We start from the raw sequence: 21,225 nt of genomic DNA, 5'->3' as shown, positions 1-21,225 counted from the left end.
AGGGACCCCGCACATGTATGCTTAACACCTTTGACTGCCATGCAAGCCATTCATCACCTCTATTTATTTAGCTGCCATGACTCTTAAATAGGACATTATAAAGGAGGGAATTAATTTTAAGCGTGAGGAAACCCAATTAATTCTCAGTGAGAGTGTGCTAATAAGTTTTTCTCTGGCTGTAGATGTGTGCGTGTGTACAGTAGTGTATGTAGTATAGAGTATCCAAGTGTGCATGTGAAAATGTGAATTGCAATTTTACACGCCAAACACGGGTCTGCATTAAGCAGTAGCTACGTGCTAGCATTGCCAATTTGTTTCACCAGGCAAGGTCATCTCCTCTGTGTTATTAACGCTTCATTAAAATGCACAACTAAGTTTCAGCGTTCATTCACTCATATCTGGACCTCACATGCAATGGGCATTACTCAGTGGGCATTATCACATTCTTTAGCTGACCTTTCTCTAGACAAGGCCACCCAAAGCCTCACTTCAGTGTTGCATCAGCCAATAAATATCTACTGGGTAGCAGCTAATTAGTGGCTTTTGAAATTTCATCAGAAAAAAGACAAAAAAATCTGTACTTCATTATGGAGATTCCAGAAGTTAGCTTTAGAGTTCAATTTGATGCCGTAAATGGTTTAAAAGGAAAGTATATACATACGGTGTGGTAACATGCCAAACAGTAATAAGCAAACTAGGGATATGATGCAATTTAACCCTTGCAGAGAGTGTACTGCTAGACAATACACAAAGAACAGCAATAAAACCACTGTTGCATATGTCGCCCCTACTCTTCCTTGGCTGACCCGGGCTTAAAAAAATCAGGTTAAAACAATGTCCTTCTGGCAAACCTCAGACATGGATTCATGTGGATGTTAGACAACCAACTAAACACTGCTGCAGACACAAGAGGACAGGACAATGCGCCTCACCACAGTACAACAACATGACATGACAAAGAGCCCTCCAGCGTTTCCAGTGTTACCCAGTGTGAGTGAGAATCCATAGAATCCAACCCAAAATACCCCAGGACAGCATCAGAGGTCTCTTGCGTCAAAGCTATTGTGGGTGGCACCTCCAGAGTTAGGAAGGTGGCAGGGATCTGTGTGTATGACATGTATGTCCTCTTTCTCCACCTTTATTTTCCTCCTAGTACCTTCTTAGCCTCAAGGCTGATGGACTAGCTGACAATTTCCATCAAGCAGCTTCAAACTCTAAAACCTTCAGTGTGGAACCATAAAACACAAGGAAAAGCCCTGACAACTCAAAAAGTCTGAAAAATGGAAGCCTGACAGGCAGCTGTTGTAGAGCTTTGTACAACTTAAAGTCATGGCTCAGGTAGGGATATCCAGAGGATATCCTATAATCAAAACTGAGAACCAAAAGTGACCAGAATGAGCTGCAATGGCCTGCCTGAGGAGGTAGGACATGTGATAACTGCACTCCCTTGCTCCGAACTAGGATGACTTAAAGGTGCTTAGGTTTGATGAATAGGCCACAATTCTGAATATTGTGCATGATAACAATATCAGACATATACTTGCTGACAGTTTCAAGCTATTGCACTGTTGGTTATGGCAATACCTTGGGAGCCGAGGACACACACAAAGCATTTTAATGACAAGCTGTGAACGTGAAACATTACTTTACAAGGTGCTTTTAATAAGCCATGAAGCCGAAGTTTAATTGCTCATTTTGCAGAATTTCATTTGCAAGCAATTAGATTTACTTATTGTAGGAATAAACACATTCATGGCTCGTTGCATTTCCTGGAAGCTGTGCTAATCAGATTAAAAATGATCTAGCAAAAACTCTGAAGGACAATATGCCTTCTCTAATTATAATCTTGCAGTATAACAGTATACAGTACCATACTTTTACGCATTTGTAAAAATAAGTGGAAATTAAACTGCAACTCACGCTGTGATTTTTCTGGGCTGAACGAGTCTATTATTTTAATTTTCTACAAAACTGATATAATTTGTACCGTTAGCAGCACTTAAGTGGGATTAACAGCTGGAACCTTTAAATAAAACAAACGAAAAATCTGATTCAACTGATTCTCTTCCTCTACCATTAATAATGACAAATATACTAAAGCTCCGTGATTAAAACAAATACCTTTGTTGGTTATTGTGTATGTAAGAAAGACAAATTGCTTTCTTTTATTCCAACTCTGCGACTCTGCGAAGTTGAAGTGTACGGCTTAAAAGCAAATACAAGGCAACATTTATTTTTAATCGCACTGCGTGAGCCTTCACCAACCTAACTAATCACATCAAATATTTGAATAAATTAATCAGTCATGTTTTATGTAAGGATGTCATAAAAATAGCCAACAGCTTCAAAAAACGAAAACAATCTCATCTTAGCTTCAAATGCCTCATCCGATGCAGATATATCCAAAATACCGTAATGACTGACTGTGACTGAAAACTGGACTACAGAAGAGCAGAAGTCTCTCTATCAGGCATGCAGGGCTGGTTTAGTAAGATGCACTGCCTCACTTCAGCAAAACTGCCACCCAAGTGATGTCGACCCCATACAGTAAAGACTCCCCGCTCGAGTGCTCAAAGGCCCGCTCGCACAAGGACAAAAATCTCATGGAGGAGGATAACGCCTTATTCTTCTCTGCTTCTCTCCACTCCCATCTCTACAGAATCTCTCCGTGCGCCTCTCCCTCTCCTCTCCTCCCGTTTATGATCTGATCTGTGCCAAGCTGAGCTGGCCTGAATAAAAAATGCCATCGTGAGCTGAAACCCCCAAAAGAAGAAAACAGACGGGGGGAGCAGTGGTACAGCTGACCCAAAACCTCATAACCTTAATTACACATACTATAAATGGGGTGGAGCAAAATTAGATGGAGAGGAGGAAAAGCTCATCAGGACAAGAGGAAACAAAAGGGAAAGCTGATATCAGGGTTTGGAGGTCACAGGCTGTGGTACGGTGACCTCCACACTGAGTAAAACAGGCATAGTGGGTGTAGGGTAATGTGTGGCTACATACTGACTAACAACTCACTACCACATGAGTGTGCGTTGTCCCTCAGTTTGAGTCATATCAAGCCCTCTATTAAGCTATGAGGTACCAGCTGTTCAGTTTTTACAGCAAGTACATTTTGTTTAACGTCGCCAAAATCGTCATCCGAATTAACATTATAGTGATTACAGGGATGTCAATGGGCAAAAAGTCAAACTCTAGCCTTCACCAGTGGGTGATGTTGAGGTTTTATTTGCATACCATTTATGGATTCAATAAGTAAAATTGTTTTAGGAGTTGCTGTCTGATACTGACCTAGAAACCATCATCAGAGGACTGTCTATGGACGCCAGCAGGGTGTGCTGTGATGGAGTACACCCAGACTTCTCCTTTCTTTTTAATACTTGATTTTAAGTGGGTTTCTGGTGAAGTGGAGGCCTGTTAATTGGAGTGACAACTTGACATGAATACTCTGATCACAGAAGACAGAGAAGCAGGTGCAGCAGCACAAACGGAACCTGTTGTCTATGAACACAACACCCTTTTTTCATGTTACACTTATCCACTTTTTGAAGTTCGCACATTAGTATGTGCTCAGTTCGAAGCCAAGCCCGAGTGTTTCCTCTTAAATAACAGAAAGCACTTTCATAAACGATAATGTTCATACTATTTTGCTTTTCCGGGAGATTGGAAGGTAGTGAGCAGCTGGAGACACAAAGAAAGGGGATGAGCATGAGTCAAAGTGGCACCGGTGTCCCTGTTATTTAGCAACTACACTGCATCAATACAAGCAAACAAACAATGCAAAAATCATACGTGGTTAAAGATATTATGAATCAGTAACAGACATTGTTTTTGTTCATTTGTGTCCTTCCCAGTGCGTCTGAATCATTTTAAAAATAGGACTTTGACTGTGAGATTACATAAACTGTTCATCAGATAGGAAACCTAATAAAAGGCATCAAAGGTTCATTTAAATGTTAAACCTGGGTGAGACCTTAACCATAACAGGGCCGGTACTGGGCTTCTTTGTACATCTAATAAATGCAGCTTGGGTCTCTATGTGCATCTCTGAGTCACTTCAGCACAGCTGCTCCTTAAGAGGAAGAGACACAGCTGAGAAATGAGGGAGGGGGGGCAAGAAAGAGTGTGAGAGAGGACAAATATAGACATCACAAGCTGTGCTGTCCACTCTGAACTGAGGTGGAAAAAAACAACAACATACAAATAGAGATGGAGAGATGCGTTAAGAAGTGTGAGCTCATGAGAGCGGAAGATGGGCCGATAGAAAAGCTAGAAATAGAAGTTTATGGGGAAAAAAAAAAGAAGCTAAATCTGTCTTGTGGTACAGACGTGGGTTTTTGTCACTGCGGCATCACACGGCGAGCTGCCTGTGCACTTGGATCACACATTTTTTTGATTATGCAGTATTATTACTTTGAGACGCTACAGTGATGACAATGTTAAAATACAGTCTGTCAGCTTTAATTTTAGGGGTGTTTTCATCACATGCGGATGAGCATTCAGGAAATGAAAGCCCTGTCTTGGTAAATGTTCTCGTGGCCTACACATGCCAGAAGTATTTGGGTGGATTAAGATTAGGTTTACATTGGAAAAGTTGTCACTTTCACCATCAAAACTTAACATTTTAATATACACTGACAGGAATTTGTCGGGATGAAGATTGTGGATTAAAAGAGCACTCAGCTGGTAGTTATAGATTATTGCAACACATAATAAATGTTTTCTCTTTTTTGTGGACTTCTGTTCTTCCATGAATCTGAAGGGCTGATCTGTGTTTGCTGTGTGGTGTAAAACCAGCAGAATGAGACATATATTATGTACGGTGTGGTGAAAAAGTATTTTCTCCATTTAATAGGTTTTTTTTTTTTGCATATTTGTCAAATTTCAATATAAAGATAATCCAGGTTAAAGCCAAGCGTTTCATATTTGATACAAGCCTTGTGAGTTTTTGAGACTTTTACATCATCATCCTCATCAGTATGATTAAATCATGGCATAATGTGCTGATTTTAGAGATGTTTTAGCCTATTTCACTGTTTAAGAACACACCTCTCACGTGTCAGGTGATAGTTGTAACTTTCAGGCAACAAAATAAATGTTGTGAACCACTGAAATGATCCAGTTGTTTTAAAAAACTGCAAAGAAGTTCAGTGATAAATCTGCCAGTGTCTTTAATATAAACAGCATCGTGTGAAGATCAGCAGGCAAAATGATGGAAACTTGGAGGAACCTGTCCTTGGTGAAAAGATAATAAGACTGGCTAAATAAATTCTGTTAATCATTTTAGAGTCTTACTCAACCGGCTTTTCAAATCTTACTCTGGTGCTGCAGAGCTTCTGTACAGTAGCAACGCTCAGGACTCCAGGATTCATCAGCCGAGTTCGATAGTAACAGAGACGAGCTGCGTAGCATTAATATACTTTGGCATATTGAAGCCCCGCATCAGGTACGCTGTGTTTTAATGCTGGTCTGGTGTTCGACTGCGTTACAGGTCTTGAATGATTCATCTGAAGATGAATAAAAATGCCCACAAATAGTAACTGAAATCATTAGTGCATTAAGGTTATGCAATCGAAGACATGAGAGAGCTTACCAGTCCAATCTGAACAAAGAAATCCATAATTCCTATAAAAGAGAGAATTTAATGCTCTGAAAGGCTTTTGTGCTCAGAGCCTGTCTGAACACTTCAAAGCAGATTGACCTGCATTATTTGAGAAAGAATAATATGCATTATGCAATATCTGGGCTACTCAAGGGTCACATTCACTTGCATTACACAGCAAAGACAAGGAGAATTATAGAAGCATGCTGGTTCATATTTTTCTGGTTATTAATATCGCTCTTGTGAGTCAGTAGCTTGTAATTGTTGCACTTGTTCTTGATGTTGTTTATGGTTAATTAATGAGCTTGTGGATCAAAGGGAGAATCCCTGATCCCACTGGAAGTTTCGACCTATATGTCTTTTCTACCCTGCAACAGCAATCTCATTCTACTTATCAATGCAGTACAGCAGATAGAAAATACTCAACACACTGCGTACTGAAACAAGATGAAAAATATCTGTAGTGTAAGACGTGACAGATCACTACTGAACAATCTGGCTAATGATGACAGAGGATTAGCCTAGTTAGATTACAGCACTACTGTATGATGTACCAAGCTCTCAAAATGAGGACAAAACTTGGCTGTTTAAATTAAAAATGAGCAATTTTCAAACTACTTTCAAACTCAAAAGAAATATTAAATGTTTCCAAAGACTAATTACTACATAATTATTAATCTCACCTTCCAGTTTGATTAATGGTTATCAAAATTAAAATGCAAAACAAATAATTTTATGGTTTTTTAAAACATAAGTAGTTAAATCTCTGTCTATAACGTGCAATTATATGCCTAAATATGGGATATTTAAATGAAATGAAAAAAGAAATCTCTACATATCTGATCTGCTTCAGCAGCACTTGTTGGATTTAATTAAACTGACATTTGAAAAGTGCCCTTGTGTGCATTTTTTAAAATTTAATCTGGGTAAAGACTTCTTATCACTAGCGTACAAATTCAGTGGTTATGGCTAACAAGGTGTTTTATGAAGTCACAGTGACCTTGACCTTTGACCGAAAGATTCTCATCAGTTCTCCGATTTCAAGATTTTAAGAAATTACCAAAAGTTGTTCTTGAAACATTAAACGTATGGATGCAGTAATAATGCTTTTGCCTTATGAATGAAACTGCAGGACACTATGTACATATTGCAGAGTTAGATGTGGCTGTTCTCATGAAAAGGATCATCACTGGGCTGGGTTGTCAGGTGACAGGTGGGAACGTTATAAAAAGAGCATCTTCATATGATAAAAAGAGACGCAGCAGTCTGTTGTTGCCCACCGGTTCCACTTTTTTAAATGAGACTTCAGCCTATTCGTAGGCGACATTAAGAGGTTCTTAAAAAGATCCAAATTGGTTTTCAGAAACACAAAGAACTGATTTTACTCAAAGGAGTATTTGAACATCTCCTACTGGCTTAGAGGTTTCCAGGTATAAATCTGAATTGCCTAAAGAGAAGTAGCCTTTAAACTCTCCCTTTTTAAAATCATAACTAAGGAAGAGTTTTTCTTTAAAAATCTTTTCCTTTATTTATTTATTTTTTTAATAGGAGGACATTTTGTGCAAAATGTTCAATAAAAACATCCTGAATGGCTGAGTTAAGTTAACTTTAAGTGAACTAAAGTACTGCGCAAAAGCCCCAAGTCTCTCTTCATTTCTTTATAGTTTGCTTTAAGAAAATGGGAAATGGTTGCAGTGATTTATTGAAATGTGCAAAAATATTAAAACCTAGTATGAAAGGCAAAGATTCAGAGAGGTTTTTGGAATTCTAACAAACTTGAGTCAGTATGTGGTACGACCACATGTATTTTTCAACACAGCCTGAACTCTTAGGCATCTTTCTGGTCATTTCAGTAAGGATCGGCTGCAAGAATAGTTTTCCAGGCTTCTTCCCTGTCAAGATAATTCCCACACTGTTCCAGTAATGTTAAGGTTGGGCTCTGGAGGAAGCCAATCCATGACTGATAGCATGTTTTTCTACCCAGGTATGCTTGGACTGCATTGGGAGATAGTATTGCATAGGATCAAAAATTTTTTAAAAAGTGGCGATTTTCTCTGCAGTTTTGCAATTTTGACAGATTGGCCAACACCCCTGGCTGAAGTTGGGAGTCCCAAACCATTTTATTCTAAATTTACAGCCACTGGTTCTTTGGGAATCACCCCATTGCTGCCTGCAAAAATACTATTTTATGCCTGTCAAACTGTTACCTCTGGTATTATTTGCTTATTCATCTAAAGGTATGATTGCACTGTTTGCTCAAGGCCATTTAAAGAGATTACATGAAACTCTGCTTCTTTGGAAGCAAAATACAAGGACATGAAAGCTGGCTCGAGACTTTTGCAAAGTGCTCTGTCGGATCAGCTTCACAATTGATAAAAAAATATAATTAAAAATGAACAGTCACATCCTGGTGAGTGTGCATGACTGGAAGCCTGATAAGTTCATAGAGGTGTTTCTGTACTGTACACCTTCAGCCTGCCACCAACAGCCTGCGTGCGCTGATAAGACGATGTGTTACATCATCGCCTGCCCACCTTTTCCTTATCGCCCAACACTCACAGATCGGTGTCATGCAGTTTGGGTGTTTCTCAGAAACCTCGGTGGAAATCTTTACTGCATTATGCAAAGCATTTTTGTTGTTGTTGTTTTTTTATTATTCACAGACAAAGAGAAGTACAATGCCATAAAGATGCAAATTAAAATGGTTATGTCTTTATTCCCTGGAGTTGTTGCACTTGCTCCCCCCTCGTTTTCATCTCTCTGCATCTGTCTGTCTTTCATGTCCTTTTTGTTTATTTCACTCAGAAACAGATCCACTGGGATACGGTGATGTGCTTGCACACTGATAGCTTTTTTTAAACCAGCTTTGATCAGACATTCATGAAGATTTATGATAGGGATTCACGCAGTTGGCGAATGCAAGCGCACACGAACACGCCAGCATCACCCTCTGATTGACACGGCAAAGAATGAAAGGAAATAAGAGAAGAATGAGAGAAAACAGATTGTGGCACCAAAAACAAAGGCTTCTTACTCACTGAGACCGTTTGGTTATAGGTTGAATGAGTAAAACCAAAAACATTTTAAACAGATGATTTAAAGAGATGATTTCAAAACTGAGATGGGAAAAGCACACGCACAGCTAGCTGTTAGTCAAAGAGCAGACAGGCAAACGCAACCATACCAAAGAATTTCCAGATTTTTGACCTACATTACATAATTATTTAAGACACTTTTCTTGTTTATATTCATATTCATCATGCAAGACCATATAAAATGTGAAAAATTAGTACATGGAAACTTACCATTTAACCATGGCAACCAAGAACATAGAGTGGCATCCCATTATTGATAACACAAACCGTGATCATCTTCTGTCCCTACACAACTGTCTCTAGTTTAACACCTGGCTCATGGACCAGCAACAGCACAAGTAAGAATGACCAACAGACCAGCTGTCCCACAAACTGTGTATATCGTGTATATTTGTGTTTGGGTGGTTAAAAAAAACAACTACAACTCCCTATTCAATGTGTGTGCTGACATATAATGGCACACACCACAGTTGAGGTCATTTCCTGACAGATGTTGCCCCTCAGGCACCTCAGGATGTTACAGCAGGACTCTGCGTTGAGTGTCCAACACAGTGCATTAACATTCCTGACGGTGGTCTGGGCCTGAACGCAACACCTTCAAATTACTGCAGAAACTTTTGCCTATTTCACAGATAAATCCTGTTCGGTCTATAAAAGCTGGAAACTCAGCTCTCATCGCTGGTGATGATCCTCAAAGCAAAAGCTGGTCACTGAGATACAGAAACTGATGTTTGCAAGGTGCATATTCTAAATCTAAGAATGCGTCTTGCAGGGATCAATCTCAAACTAGCAGCCACGCTGGGAGGAAGTTCAGAGGTGTTCAAGGAAACTACCTTAAGGAGAGATCTGCAAAGTTTACATCTGGTAAGATTTTTGTTTCCTGTGGGCATCATCGTGGATCTTTTTGATCATACTAATAGAATCAGTAACAACAGAGTATATCAGGCTGCTGTCGGTGTATTTCTCTTCACAGCCTTTTAGACTCTTGTAGCTCATTGTTTGATTTAATGGTCCACAAACTGTCAGTATGTTCATTTGTAGCCCCAGAAGGCAGGCGCTTTCAGAGGAAGTCTGATAAACCCACTGTATACTACCTGCTTAGGCTTTACAAGCAGAGTTGGTAGAAACTAAAATTCAGAAACAAAAGTCCAAATGAATGCCAGTATGGCTCCATATCTGTGTAAATTACTTAATGATCCATTCAAACTGCCATAATAAGGCTCTAAGGTGATTATGTTCTTCTGTCTAATCTGCATCTGCATTATCAGAACACCAGCTAATGCAGCTTTAAAAACATTTAATAAAAGTGGTTTTATTGTAATGATAAACTGAACTAAAGTGAGCTCACTGAAACTATAACAAATGGATTTTTGTAGCAGCAGTAAGAAATACTTCTTCTTTGGAGTCATCAGCAACCAGCCAATCATATTTGCTGCCTTGAATGGTGCAATCAGTAGCTTCAGTGGAATGGCCATATGAGGCTTCATTGCCCTTCATGCCTTTACAAGACATCACAAGCTTGGTTCTGGTAAAAGATGCCAAGCCCAAAACCAAACTCACAGGCCATCATTACCTGCATGTCAGGAAAAAGCTACCCTGTTGAGCAACCACTAAATTACTTTCATTTGTTGAGGTTTGCCTTGTGCACAGCTTCAAAGGCAACATGAAAAGGAAACGAGCATCGAGTTCTGAGTGCAAAGTTAAAGTCAATACAAGGCATTTGCATCATTAAATTAAAACTCAAATAGGTCAGAAACACGGGCGTGTTTCACAGGTTAATGAAGGTTGAGCCCCCATCCAGTATTTATTTGTCTCAGTGAGGCCTTTATGTATCAAACAAGGCTTGATGTGACATTTTCAAAAATCAATAACTTGGCTGCTCAGATTTTGTCTCAGTCACCGAGCGGAGACAGTGGAATCAGGAGTGTTGACAGCTGCTCGTGTAAATCACAAAATGTCAAATTCTTATATCAGGAGAAGCTGCGCTGCAGTTTCAGCTCGTGTGAGCGGTGCATTTATCACACTGCTAAAAGATGGACTGAGCTGTCAGGACTGAAAAGTATGGTCAATATGGAAGTGCCTTTACTCTATTTTTTTATTAAAACAGATTATTTTAATAAAAGTAAATTCAATTATTTTTATTGCTCACCAGCCATGAGCCCAGTTGTTGCTTTTTGTATCGTTTGAGTTTATTGGGAAAACGACCCTCATCTCCATTTGTCTGTGAATACAGCAAACAACTTCCTGATGAGTTTATGGGCTCAGTCTCCATTTTGAAGTTTATTGAATATAACATTAAGTGCGTTTTGTAATTTCTGGCCATGCTAGGAGGCAGAAAAGTGGATTATCCAGGAATTGCTGAAGTGTGTGTTTTTACAATCAGATCCACACCTCACTCATCACATTCGGCTTCAAAATGCAAAGACACAGCTTAACAAACCAGCGTTTTGTTAAGCTGTGTATACACTAAATCTAAGTTACGGTGAGATTAGGGTTGCAAAGGCCCAGGCACCTTTTGAGATTTCCTGCGGCCAGTCACTCTATTCATCTGTATTTGTTCTCCCAGAACAAACACTGTAGACTGCAAACTCCACCTTGAATTTATTAGAGGATTTCTTCCCAGCTATAGCATGCTAGCATGGTTAGCACTAAAAGTAAGCTGATACCATGTCACGTGCAATGCACACAGAGTTTGGATTTTTTATGTGTGTGTTTGCTTCAACTGTCGTTCCTGTGTGATTGATGCTGTGCCTGACAATCAATTAGTCGCAACTAGGGATGGGTACCGGTATTCTGACATAAACGGTAGTAACCAGACCGAAAAGCAGCGCACATTTCGGTGCTTTTTTCCCCTGAGATGTCATACACTTTGGATTCTAGCCAATCTGTCTGTGAAGGTTCTCAGTCATCCAGGTCATCGTAGTCAAAGGAGCTTGCAAAGAAAAGCGTCTGGACTTCTTTAAGTTACTTGAAGACGTTTCACCTCTCATCCGAGAAGCTTCTTCAGGATCATCAGGGGGTCCTTTTGTCCCTCTGTGGGGGGATACTCCCACTAGGTTTATATCTGGGACTCTTATAGCATTTTGTTAAAAGCCGAGAAATGCACCGTATTTGATAGCTTGCTGCGAGACCTCACATCGAGCACATCTACTGCGGGTGTGGTGCCTGTTATTGGACCCGGAGTTAGCAACATCCCCCAAAAACCCGACCGGGAGAGTCCTGGCCCCTAGCCCTGCCAGTGTAGCAGAAATGATGACGGACGATGGCTGCAGCAGCCGTTCTTCTCTGTGTGAGTAGCTTAATGTTGTCCCTGTGTAATTTACATTGAGTAGGCTAACCACGTTATTACATTAATGCACGTAAGGTGAACTAGCAAACATCACCATAGCTACATGCTGCTGTCTTCTTGTTTGATGGCAGATGCTCCCTTCACCCTGGCCAAAAAGGCTAAAACGACCAAAGAAAAAGTGGAAAATAGCTAAACATGAGAGGTTTTTGGACAAAGTTTGTGTTGTTTCCATTGATTAAGCACTGCTTCCAGCCAAGAGTGATGCCATAAATCCCCTATAGCTGCAGAAAAGGCTAACATTGTTACCTTTTTACAAAAAAAACAGCTAAACATAAGAGGTTTTTGGACAAAGTGTGTGTTCTCCATTCTTTAAGCACCGGTTCGGGCACCGGTTCGAGCACCGTTTAAGCACCGGCACCGTTTCAAAAGTACCGGTTTGGTACTGGTATCGGATAAAACCTAAACGATACCCTTCCCTAGTCGCCACATGAAGCCCAGATAGGATGCTCGTGTCCTGTGACAATTCCAATAATCACTCTGCATGTTGCTGTCTTCATTGTGCACAGAAAAGGCAGAATGTTGGCGCAAGATTGGACCGGCTCTGCCATCTTACTCCACCTAGCTTAACCCAAACCAGCAATCACAGCACTCCAGTGATTGCTGGACTTTTCTTGTTGGCAATATGTTGAATAAGAATAACTTAACTATTATGTCATGGCTCAAGTTTCTTATTTAAATAAAAATTTATAAAAAAAATTGTGCCATTTTTCTTCTTTTCAAAGACACTGAACTGGGACCAGTTCAGCCCACACATCACAACTCTGCTATTTCCGTTCATGAAAACACACACACACACAGAGTTTTCCATTAAAAGCCATTTTTCTGCTTTGCCCGTCTCTATTTCACACTAATATCCCACTGCACTGAATATTATGGTAAGTCCTATTAAGGGAGACAGCTGACAGCACTGGTGATGAACAATAATAAGAACATTCTTTATCTCCTGTTAGCTGCAAGTCTTTCTTGTTCCATTTTCCTCTGTGGTTTGCTGTTATCTAAAGAGCAAGCACTAGCCTCACCAGAGCAGTCACACTCACATTTTACAAGATCCCTACTCTGCAACTTATTACCAAACAGGGACGAGGAAAATACCTGCATCCTGCACGACAGGATAATTTATACCAAGTTGGATGAAGGACAGAGTCTGCAGGGTGATTGTGCTCCACACTGTCCTCCGGTCTTGCTGTAAAGGCCCAAATGACACTGACAGCTCGGTAAACGAACAAATAAATAAGTAAACATCATTAAAAATGCACCATACATGCATGTGCATAAATAAGTGAGGACACAGTTTGGGGAAACACAGACTGAATTATTTCTTATTAAAAAAATATAAAACCTCAGATGAATTATTCATGCAGACACCCTCACACGTGTCACTACCCATTAGAATACACTCTTACTGGGAGTGTTGTCATATTGGTCAATCTAACAGTAAACTGGACACAGCTCTCATCATTACTCAGACAGCAGGCAAAGTTATGCCTTATGTCCTATTATTATAGAGCTTCCTGAGATCCTCAATTGATGTTTCTGCAAAGAACCTGCTCGGGGAAAAGCTCTGTTGGCACTGTTATGGGTTTTAAATCAATGCAAATGCAGAAAGTCCAATTTCTCTACTTTATTTAGTTGGAGTAGCCTGGGGACATTTTTCCCCAAAACTAAAAGCTCTGAATGCAGGTATTAACGCAAATCATGACCTCATTTACTTTGATAATATATACAGTAAGTGAACACTTTGTATTGTGAAGTAGAAGCTGTGACTTCCCCCGTTCGTTTAAAGCAAACAGAAGCTTTCTGAAACTCGGGCACCGGCAGATGATCCTGAGAGTGAAATGCAGACGGGAACGTCGTGTTTATCCTTCCGAGTAAAATAAACAAAATAAAACTCAGAGTGAAAAATCAACTTCTTTGAATTGAGGCGCAACAAGGTTTAAGTGGTTGGAATTTCAAAAGCTTCATTTCAAAGACAGACACAGCCACAGTCACAGCACATTACAGTTTCTGTACTACAGCGTGGCAGTCACGGTCATTTTTTTGAAGATGGGTGGAACTGGTTACCTAATCCTACAAATACAAGACTGAACAAACAGCGTAGCCCAAGGCATGTGTGTGGGAAAACCCTAAAACCTTCCCCACTTTATCAACTACTTTAGTCTAAACAGGACCATCATCATTTACTAAATTCAATAATATACTGTAGGGAAGTCAGAAGTGATGTGAAGTTTATGTAGAAGCACATTTAAGTGCAAACTGTTCGACAAACAAAAGAATATGAAATAAGATAACAACAAAACTGATCAACCTCAGTCTGTATGTCTGGGTGGTGGCGGTTAGTAATACTGGGTTACCACCTGTAGAAGTTCTTTGATGACCCTGCAGTGGTTGGCTGCACTAAGGGTGGGCAGGAGTTCAAGTACAGAAAGCTGGTCACTGCAATGAATGGCAGAATGGACTGGAGGACCAACAGCAATGCTCCGCACAAGAAGGGGATGAGTAAACTCTACTTTCTAAGGAAGCTCAGATCCTTTAATGTGTGCAGCAAGATGCTGGAGATCTTCTACTAGTCTGTGGTTGTAACTCCCATCTACTTTGCTGCTTTCTGCTGGGGGGAGCAGCATCAGTGCCAGAGATGCCACCGTTTAAGTCACTGAGGGCCAGCACGTAACTGAAGATTTAATGTACATATTATTTATTACTACTCTTTTGAAAATTCTCAAAAGTCTTATTTTTATTTTACTTCTCTATATGTAAATTTTTGGACTCTCTCACAGTATAACGCCCTCATTATGTGCTTTAACAAGAAAGAAAGAACCCACCTTCTGACAAAAATGGGGTGAAACATAAATCCAACAGCAGTAAACAGAAATCAGTATTCAGTCAGCTTTAAAAGCCAAATAATGCTCATACGAGTTTCAGAAATGACTAATTTTGGAAAGCTCCTGATGTGAAGGTGCAGTTTGGTCCACTGCAAAGGCCTGATCTCCTTTATGTTTTAATCAGGACCTTGGGACAGCTAGGAGCATCTGCTCAGCAGACCTCATTGATCTAGTTGGAGTGAGCAAAGTTAAAAGATCAGAGACGTAAACAAGTGCCAACCCATGTAATGGCTTAAAAACAAACAAGAAAATCTTCAAATCAATTCTAAAACTCAGCAGGAGGCAGATCTAAGGAAGCCAACACGAGTGATATCTGGTCTTGCTCGCATGAGCCAGTTTAACAGCTGAGCAGCTGCAGTCGGCCAAGCAGTGACAGACTGAATAAAGACGCAACAGTCGAGACAAACTGAGGCCATGGATGCCCTCTGAAGCAGAGCAAAGAAGCTCGTTTTAACAACAGCATGGATCCGTTTATCAAACGCAAAAAGTGCCGTGCAGACCACTCCCAGGTTCCTCACACAGAGTTTTATAGATCCTTAAAGGCCTGAAGCAGTAGAAAAAAATGAACATGTGAAACTAGTGGTCGAGCAAAAGCTTAGCAGAAAACGTTAACTGAGGTCACAAATCGAGTGATTATTTTCTCATAGACCTCAATAAATCTGACTACTTTTCACAACCACAGGAGTCGCCCCTTGCTAACGATGAGATAAACACAAATTGAAATGGCAGTTTAGCTACAATTAATCTTATCCGTATTTATTAATGTGGTAGAAAACACAGGGAACCGCTCTGGAACTAAACCCAGAGATACAATTTGTTATTTTATCTCTCCTGTTAGCACAATAATTGTCTTGAAGTGTGAAAATTGAGAGCAATGCAATGTCTCAAACATGAGGAACTAACATTTACAGTATGTCGCTCATGTGATGAACTGGAGGGAACCTGGAAACTTCCTGGATTTTATTATAAACAAGCTTTAAAAACATTTGACGCTGATCCTTCTCTCTGTAGCAGTATGAATGAGGACAACACTCACCTCGATGAGTTTGCGTTCATAGCTAGCAGCCAGCTCCTCAATGTCGCCCATGAACTTATTCTGTGGAATTGGAGTCTGCTCTTCGCTTGACCGCAACACGGACAGGGCTGCAGCAGACAGAGAAAGAGAGAGAAGGAGCATTGACAAAGATGAAAAGATACTGAGACATGTCCAAAGGACACGCTGTGGTGAAAAACTCTTATTACAGTCATCTTCTGTGGTGAGCTTTGACACTGGCAGCTGTTCCATGTCTTGTTTTGAACAACGCAACCATGCAAACACAATGAATCTCAATTTGGAATGCGATATGAGTATAACAATATAGTCTGCTTGAAAGACAACAACACGTCCACAGAGTATGCACTCTCTTAGAGTATGCATATATACTTCCTTTCATGTGCACTTAAAACCACATTTTTCTTTCTCAGAAATCTTCTTACTGTTCTGTCAAAATGATAAACTCCCCTTCTCTCACCATTGCCTGTTCTACTCCGACTTCCTCTTCAGATAGAGTTTATTGTTTCTTTGCACTACTGTAGCTTGCTAACTTGCTAAAGTCATCCCAGCAGAGCCTGAAGCGGCGCTTCTGAGCCTATTAACGTCAACTAATCCAGTTCCCTCAGCAAAGAACGGCAGAACACGCTAAAGTCAGAGCACTGAATCTTTTTCCTTCTTTTTTCCAGAAGGTGGGTGTAAGATGGATTGTTTTTTCACCTCAGCAAAAGCAAATGAACAGTGTTATTTCACTGCCACCACACATAACAAACACAGAGACTAATAGACTGAGGCTAGAAGGAGGGAGAGACAGGGAGAGAGACATGAGCCAAGACAAATAAAAGAGGTTGAAAATAAATTACACAGGAACATATTCAGCATGTCCAAAGGCCCGACAGAGCTCAAATAAACTCGTGGCAATGGCTCTTTAGGGGGAGGTTTTAGAAAATCTACAGCTAGACTGTAATTATAGAGAGAACCTCCAGCAAGTGTCTGAACGTCTAGACAGAGTGAGACAGGTATTGATGAAGGAGCTTCCTGTGGTTCCAAACAAAGGTACCGTAGGGAGAACAGCTGCTGAGAATCACAGGCAGGTACAAGTTCACAAATAAGAGGAGTAAAGTTATCCAAGTGGACTGCTGGTACGCACACATAGCTGTTCACATACTGTAAACATGTGCATGTTATTCTCTGGAGCAATAGTTCTCCAGGTTTTTTAAAGGTATTTCTTTGTTTTCCTTTGGACATTGGCTGCTTTTTTCATTGATTTCCAGTCCAGTCCTTGTACCTGACCATTTTTACAGAAATGCCTTTCACAAAATAAGCTTGTAGCTAAAAAAGCTTAAACACTAGAGCCTATGAACCCAAAAAAGTACCATCAGCTGAGTGACAATGATCCCAAACACACTTGCAATGCAATAAAAGCAAATAAAAACCTGGATAGAAAAACACACAATGGAACGCTATCCTTCATGGATCAGCATGAATTATTTTCTCGCTGAAACTGAACTGACCTGTCTTCCCCATGTGATGTTTGTGTAATGTATGTATGGTATGTATGGCAGCCTTAACCCAATTTTGGGATGAATAAAGTATCATCAATCAATCAAAAACTGTTCACTTGTATACCATGTTTCTATGTATGTTGCCAAAAGTTTCAATAAATCACTGCAGCTCTCTGCCAAGTGCAGTGATTACTTTGCCCAGCAATGTCTGGCAGAAATCACCATTTGTAATAATGTACCACTTTAACAAACAAGTCATCTGCAAAAAAGAAATCAAGGAATTGTGAGGTGGCCTTTAACGAGGAGAAACAGGAATAAGGATGGGAAAATATCTTCTCCATATTTTCATTAAACGTTTCCAACAGCAGTTTACACCCAAAATTAGTACATACAAGTGAACATATACAACAAACAAACAATTATGTGCAAGTAAATATCAGCAAAAAATAGAGTCAGGAAACCCTGAGCTGGGACCATTCTCATTGTAGAGTCACCGCATAAAAACCAGTGAACAACTTTTATAACAAAAAGCAACCTGTGACATTTTTAATGAGGTTTGTGAGTCCACTTAAAGAGTCACTCAGAGCTTCAAACCGGTGGTGTCTAGCCTCCTGCTGCTGTCTCGTAACAGCTCCAGTTTTAGATAAAACATTCATGGCTGCAGAGCTGCACATTTTAAATTATCAAGGTAAATTTTATAAAAGGCCAAAGTGTTTAATTAACTTATTTTCTGAGTAACATTTAAAAAGCCTAAAGGGATTCAAAGGAAAGCATAAGCACCCCACGGACTTGACAAAATCTTCATATTTCTCTTATATAAAGATGTATGTACGCATGCAACAACAGAAACACCTCAGGAGGCTGACAGAAGCACATCATCACAGCTCCAACAAAGCGGCAGCGGCAAAGCAATCCCCCAGCTTATCTCTGGCCCGCCAACAGCACTGTACTGTATACAACAGTCAGCAGCCTAATAGCCTAGAAAGCTACAGTACACCGATATACACGGAGATAGAGAGAATGAAAATGTATAAATACTATAAAAAATACTGAAAGACATATTTCCCCAGAGAGGAATCCAAGATGCGCGCGCGCGCGAGCACACACACACACACACACACACACACACACACACACACACACACACACACACACACACACACACACAGAAAAATGCACATACATAGAGGACTGCTGACGGTGGAGCTTGCCATACCAATTTAACTCAGCTCTGAAGGGGTTTTTCCCCTTAAGTTGGATTTCTGTTACCTGTCACACTGATACGCTCTTAATAATGAAAATACAAGGAGTGTGTGGGCAGACGACAGAGGAGAGATAGTGAGAGGGGATTAGGAGGGAGGGCACACACAGATGTTCCTGACTCTAGGAAATTGAGCAGACAGCTGGTTTGGAATAACAAAACTAACTGAGCAACCGACCAAGCAGCTGTGTGTGTGTGTGTGTGTGTGTGTGTGTGTGTGTGTGTGTGTGTGTGTGTGTGCGTGTGTGCGTGTGTCCTGAAGAAAACCTCCAAAATATTGAGCTCTATGTAAGCAGATGCTTCAGCAGAACGAGCATTAGACATCGTCATAAGACTGTTTACTGGTGTTTGTGAGTGCCCTGTCCCACTCCCAGGAGTGTGAGTCTCCAGAGACATCTCTGAAATGATCACAGCGTGTGAGATAATTAGTCACTTAAGTGACGAGGTCCACTGAGACACACACATTGGGGAAAGACGGTGGAGTAAAGTTTTGGGTTTGGTTGTTAGGAGTGTTTTTGTGTTTTCAGTTACAAAGCAAGTTCATGTTTATAGGGAAGTCCATGTCATTTAGTCCATTGAGTTACTTTGCCTAAAATAAATGATTTAGTAATAAATGCATGAGAGGCTAAAATAATTCTGACCTTGCAGTACAAGGTAATGTGGAACATATATAATCTTTACTCTGACCCTGCACATATGAATGTTCTTACAGACAGACTTCCCGGTTAGTTGTGTCTTATGTTCACAGGACACAGATGGATGCGTGTATTTTCATAAAGCTTCCAATTAAGGTTCCAATTCAAGCAAAACAAAAGTACTCATTGCTGAATGACTCAATAACATCATGCCAAGTATTCTATTAGATGTGCAGTTTTGTATTTGTAAGTTCTTTTTGCTAATTCTTCAATCCTTGATAAGTAGGGCTAACACAAGTTAACCCCCTTTGTTAACTTTCCCTATCACGCACAAGGCCACAAGTCCAGACACGCCTGAGGCCACGTCCACACTAATACGTTTCGTTTGAAAACGCATCTTTTTCTCTCCGTTTTGGCTTTACGTCCACACTGAGACGACGTTTTCGGTCAAGGAAAACAGAGTGTTTTGAAAATGCTCTCCAAAGCATATACATTTGAAAACGCCGTTTTCGCGTCGCAGTGTGGCCAGCGAACCAAGCCTTTTCGAAAACGATGACACATTTAAGTCATGTGATGCAGTCATGTGACCAATTAACCTAAGATAGAGGGCATTATACAGCAGTTGTTTTGCTTGCTCTCAATTTTGACAGCCCTATTAAAGATTAATATCAGTCTGTACATGCTCCACATAGCTTTTCTTCTAATTCTTTAATTCTCACTCGCTTTTGCAACTTTGTACTTTAGTGTTAGTCGCAGCAACAACTCCACCTCATTGTGAGTCCGTTTAAAAAACTCGGTGCTTTTCTTCAACATTTTGCCGCCACGTTTCAAAGAGTTAGTAAATAAACGGCAGACAGAAATGAGGCAGGTCGAATCGTCTTGCGCTTCATGCATGCGCAGTACAGGAACATAAGCATTTTTGGTCGTTTCAGCGTGTACGTACAACTCTGTGAAAACGACTGAAAACGATAGTGTGGACGAGGAGCGTTTTCAGAAGAAAACGCCGTTTTCAAAATATCCTGGCTAGTGTGGACGTAGCCTGAGAGCAAGAGCCACACAGCTGTATGAAGCAAATGAAACTATATACAATCTCCCAGTGAAACACAGACGAGCAGAAATATTTCCTCTCTCCTTCAGCCTGATGTCGCCACAAGCTCAAACTATGCATAAGAAGAGTTGCCAGATAAACTCCATCTGGCCTTGAAGCACTTCAAAAGCAGGTTCATATGTACTGCGTATGAAATACAGAAAGCTCCCATAAAGAATGACCTAAACCTTCTGTGAAATCAAGGAAATCCTGAAATATCCTTTCTAAAGTGGGAGCTTTGACTGGTGATAATAACATCAGTGCCAGCAGTCGAGAAAGCGGGGCAGAGCCTGACACACTTGACTAATGCTGCTCCGTCCATTAGCAGTAAGGAGACGTGGCTCTGCATCCACGACCCTGAGCACGCAGCAGACTGAAGAACAAACAAATGTCCATCCTGCTACAGATGAGCTGCTGAATAAAACATGCGAAGTGCTCCCACTACAACAGGACTTATGTGCAATCAAGTGAAGCGCTCCTTGTAATGCCGTAACGGCACAAACCTGCGGCACTCACACCACTGTGAAATTGGGGCTCTTCTGAATCTTCCATTTCTTATCTCTGTATGAAATCGCTCCATCCCTCCCAGCTCCCGTTTCCCATCCTTTGTTCTTACTGTTTTTGTGCCATTAACTTTCTTTCATCTCTTTGCACTTAAAAAAAATATGCGCGTCCTTGTTTTGCTTGAGTCTTCTCCTCTATTAAGAATTGATTTGGTTTCTCTTTTTCTCGTCTTTGCCGCGTCCTTCTTCCCAACTTTCTGCTCTTTCGTGCTGCCT

At 40.5% G+C, this 21,225-nt stretch overlaps 1 protein-coding gene across 1 annotated transcript in view; it reads right to left on the bottom strand.

The window, feature by feature from the left end:
• Window positions 1–21,225, bottom strand: part of snx29 (sorting nexin 29) — a 141,795-nt gene that overhangs the window by 50,844 nt on the left and 69,726 nt on the right. The window contains exon 15 of the mRNA XM_085361258.1: window positions 15,965–16,071. Coding sequence (XP_085217384.1) covers window positions 15,965–16,071 — 107 coding nt within the window. The remainder of the gene's footprint in view (window positions 1–15,964; window positions 16,072–21,225) is intronic.

Source organism: Diplotaxodon limnothrissa, linkage group LG8, assembly GCF_057381915.1.
Source record: "Diplotaxodon limnothrissa isolate DT_005_m linkage group LG8, D_limnothrissa_male_GT1.1, whole genome shotgun sequence".
NCBI classification, from domain to species: Eukaryota; Metazoa; Chordata; class Actinopteri; order Cichliformes; family Cichlidae; genus Diplotaxodon; species Diplotaxodon limnothrissa.
This window is presented reverse-complemented; position numbering and strand designations above follow the sequence as displayed.